We start from the raw sequence: 3,910 nt of genomic DNA, 5'->3' as shown, positions 1-3,910 counted from the left end.
GAAACACAGGGTTTAAATCCACTGGGAAGTATCGAGGGGAATGAGACACAGAAGGAGAGCACAGCTGGGGGAAATCAGAACTGACGAGACAAGGAAGCGTAATCTGAACACACTGAGATCAGACGCGGACTATCAAAATAAAACAGGAAACACAAAGACAGCAAAACAAAACAGGAGCACCAGGAGTCCAAAAACGACACGTGCACAAAAAACACTGTCACACAAAGAACAGTTCAACAGTACGTCAGGGGGCCGACCGTGCGGACGGCAACAGAAAAACAGTTCAGGGGGCCGACCCGGAGGTCGCCGGCACAAAAGTTCATAAGCCAAGCGGTTGGGGGGACGACCAGGTGGGTGGCACAGGTGACAGAGCTGGTCTGGAGGCCGGCCATGCGGACGGCAACGGCGGTGACTCAGGCGAAGGAGATCTTGGGGACAAGCCGGCCGTGCAAGGTGTGGACGAGGAAGTGGCGAGTCAACCGCTGGACCAGGCGAGGCGGAAGACGAGGCAGCCGGACCAGGCGAGGATGAAGGCTCGGAGGTCGGACCAGACGAGGATGAAGGCTCGGAGGCCACCGCCGGACCAGGCGAGGAGGTCGAAGCTGGACCAGGCGAAGACGAAGCTGAAGCCGAAGCTGGACCAGGTGGCGAGGATGAAGCTGCTGGCTGCTGGACGGGCTCCTCGGGCCCCCCAGCTGACGAGGCTGCTGCAGGCATGGATGACGGTGATGGCTGGACGGGCCCCTCGGACCCTCCAGCGGAGACAGGTGGCTGGCCGGGCTCACTGGAACCCCCAGCGGAGACGAGGAAGTGCTGGCCAGGTTCTCCTGAGCTTCCAGCAGGAGCAGATGCAGAGCCAGAGGGTGTGGGGACCCCTGGCTGAACATTAGGCTGACTAGGTGGGTGAGTGTGTGGCTGACCAGGGAACTGAATTGCTACAAGGGACTGAACTGAAGTCGACTGAGCTAATGGTTCAGTGCCATAGGTGACGGGACTAATGGCTGTGTTACAGGGGGCAGAGCAGGAGACTGAGCTACAGACTGAAAAAGGGGTGGCGAAGATTGTTGTGGCGAAAGTGAAACCGGTGGTTGAGTGGATGACAGAGCTAAGGGCGACTGAACAGGAGACACTAGAGACTGAACTGGAGACAGCTGAGCTGCAGGAAACTGAACTGGGGACTGCAGTGACGGTTGTGGTGAGAGTGGAGTAGGTGGTTGAGTAGATGACTGAGCTAAGGGCGACTGAGGAGGAAACTGAGTGGCAGACTGAACTGAGGGAGACTGAAGTGCTACAGGGAATTGAACTGGTGGCAGCTGAGCTGCAGGAGACTGAACTTGTGGTGGCGCAGGAGTGATGGACTGAACAGGCAAATGAGCTATGGATTGCACAAGAGGCTGAACTAAAGGTTGAACCGAGCACTGAATAGCAGACTGAGTTAATGGCTGGAGTGATAGCTGAGGTGAAAATGGAGCTAGTGGTGGGGTAGATGGCTGAGGTGCGGGGGACACAGGAGGCTGGGCAGCTGAATGAGCTTCAGGAGGCTGGGCAGCTAAGTGAGCTTCTGGCTGGACAGCTAAGTGAAAACAAACGGCTCCGGAATAAACAGTCCCAAATCCAGGAAGCTCTTGAGTATTGTCTCTTTCTTTTACCACAGCTGGTAACTCAGAGGTCTCGGGGTCCGGCTGTGGCGATGGACGTCGGCGGCGTGATCGCCCCTTCTTTTTTGATGATGGCTCCGACGGGCCGAGCAGCTCCACATCCGGCCCTTCAGGCAGGTGAACAGTAGCAGCTGGGGGATGAAGATGGAGCTCATTTTGGATTAAATCCTGTTCGAGCGGGTGGAGCGCACTGAGTAGCCAAGGAAGACCGGAGATTAAACGCTGTAGTCTAGTTTCCACAGCACGTTCCCTCCCCTCATGTTCAAGCTAGAGATGCAGGAGCCTTTCCACGGAGTAAATAATGTCCAGACGCAGTTCTTCTGGTGGGTTGAGTGCCGCTGGGTCCATGTCTGGTCGCGTCGTTCTGTCATGAATCGCTGAGATCAGACACGGACTTTCAAAATAAAACAGGAAACACAAACACAAAGACAGACTAAGAGACACAGGCTTAACACAGCAGAGACCTGACTACACTACAGGGGATACACAGGCAGAGACAATGGGAAACAGAGGGAGCACAGAATAAACACTGGGAAACCACAACACAAACTGTCATAATTCAAAATATCAAAAATAACAGTACAAAAATCAAAAACACGGGGTCACCGACCCAGAACCATGACAGTCTGTCTCCTGAATCCAAACTGGAAGCTGGTTCCACAGAAGAGGGGCCTGAAAACTGAAGGCTCTGCCTCCCATTCTACTTTTAAATACTCTAGGAACAACAAGTAGGCCTGCAGAGCGAGAGCGAAGTGCTCTAATAGGGTGATATGGTACTACAAGGTCATTAAGATAAGATGGGGCCTGATTATTTAAGACCTTGTATGTGAGGAGCAGGATTTTGAATTCTGGATTTAACAGGAAGCCAAAACAGGAGAAATATGCTCTCTCTTTCTAGTCCCTGTCAGGACTCTTGCTGCAGCATTTTGGATTAGCTGAAGACTTTTCAGGGAGTTTTTAGGACATCCTGATAATAATGAATTACAGTCGTCCAGCCTGGAAGTAATAAATGCATGAACTAGTTTTTCAGCGTCACTCTGAGACAGGATATTTCTAACTTTAGAGATGTTGCACAAATGGAAGAAAGCAGTCTTACATATTTGTTTAATATGTGCGTTGAAGGACATGTCCTGGTCAAAAATGACTCCAAGGTTCCTCACAGCGTTACTGGAGGACAAGGTAATGCCATCCAGAGTAAGAATCTGGTTAGATACCATATTTCTAAGCTTTTCAGGGCCGAGTACAATAACCTCAGTTTGATCTGAATTAAGAAGCAGAAAGTTAGCGGCCATCCAGGTCTTTATGTCTTTAAGACATTCCTGCAGTTTAACTCATTGGTGTGTGTTATCTGGCTTCATGGACAGATAGAGCTGCGTGTCATCAGCATAGCAGTGTAAATGTATGCTATGTCTTCTAATGATGCTGCCTAAGGGAAGCATGTATAATGTAAACAGAATTGGTCCTAGCACTGAACCCTGTGGAACTCCATACTTAACCTCAGTGTGTGAAGAGGACTCTCCATTTACATGCACAAACTGGAGTCTATTAGATAGATATGATACAAACCACTGCAGCACAGTACCTGTAACACCTACAGCATGTTCTAATCGCTCTAATAGGATATTATGGTCGACAGTATCGAACGCTGCACTGAGGTCTAGCAGGACAAGCACAGAGATGAGTCCACTGTCAGAGGCCATGAGAAGATCATTTGTAACCTTCACTAAAGCTGTTTCTGTGCTGTGCTGAGCTCTGAAACCTGACTGAAACTCTTCAAATATTGTATTTTTCGGACCACAAGGCACACTGGATTATAAGGCGCATTAAGCAAAACAAAACAGTCAGATAAGTCAAATTTTACTCAACTCATTCCTCTTGCTTCGTCCACATCCGTACCATTGATTCATTAATGCCGAATTCTCTGGCAGCTGCTCTATTCCCATGTTGTTGCAGTATATTAATGACTAACCTCGTATTGTGGATGGATTATCTCAGTTGTTCTCCTGACTAAAGTTTGGTCCATTTACAGCATCCTGCCATGCGATTGCATTTGTCCCTGACCATCAGGAACCCTCGCGTTAACTTTTATAGAGTGAAAGAAGCATAGCATTTATCTTCCAGCTTCACTGTGTTTATGTTATGCTAACATAGCTGTGTCGCTAGCAATCACGTAGCACATCATTGTATACCAGCTAGCCCAACTTCAGTAACCCTAGAAACAGCACTGCTGTTTAGTTTTCTGTCAAAACAAC

General features: G+C 49.5%; 1 protein-coding gene across 1 annotated transcript; it reads right to left on the bottom strand.

Moving 5' to 3' along the window:
• Positions 1-740: 740 nt before the first annotated feature.
• LOC120717221 (proline-rich protein 36-like) lies at positions 741-2,029 on the bottom strand. Its single transcript, XM_040005123.1, has 2 exons — positions 1,970-2,029; positions 741-1,925 (listed from the first exon to the last, which is right to left on the bottom strand). The coding sequence occupies exons 1-2, from the start codon at positions 2,027-2,029 to the stop codon at positions 966-968; spliced, it is 1,020 nt and encodes a 339-aa protein (XP_039861057.1). The 3' UTR covers positions 741-965.
• Positions 2,030-3,910: the final 1,881 nt, after the last annotated feature.

The sequence above is a fragment of the Simochromis diagramma genome, unplaced genomic scaffold (assembly GCF_900408965.1).
Source record: "Simochromis diagramma unplaced genomic scaffold, fSimDia1.1 OVJJ01000085.1, whole genome shotgun sequence".
NCBI lineage: Eukaryota > Metazoa > Chordata > Actinopteri > Cichliformes > Cichlidae > Simochromis > Simochromis diagramma.
The sequence above is the reverse complement of the archived record's forward strand: the minus strand, read 5'-3'. Positions and strand labels throughout refer to the sequence as shown.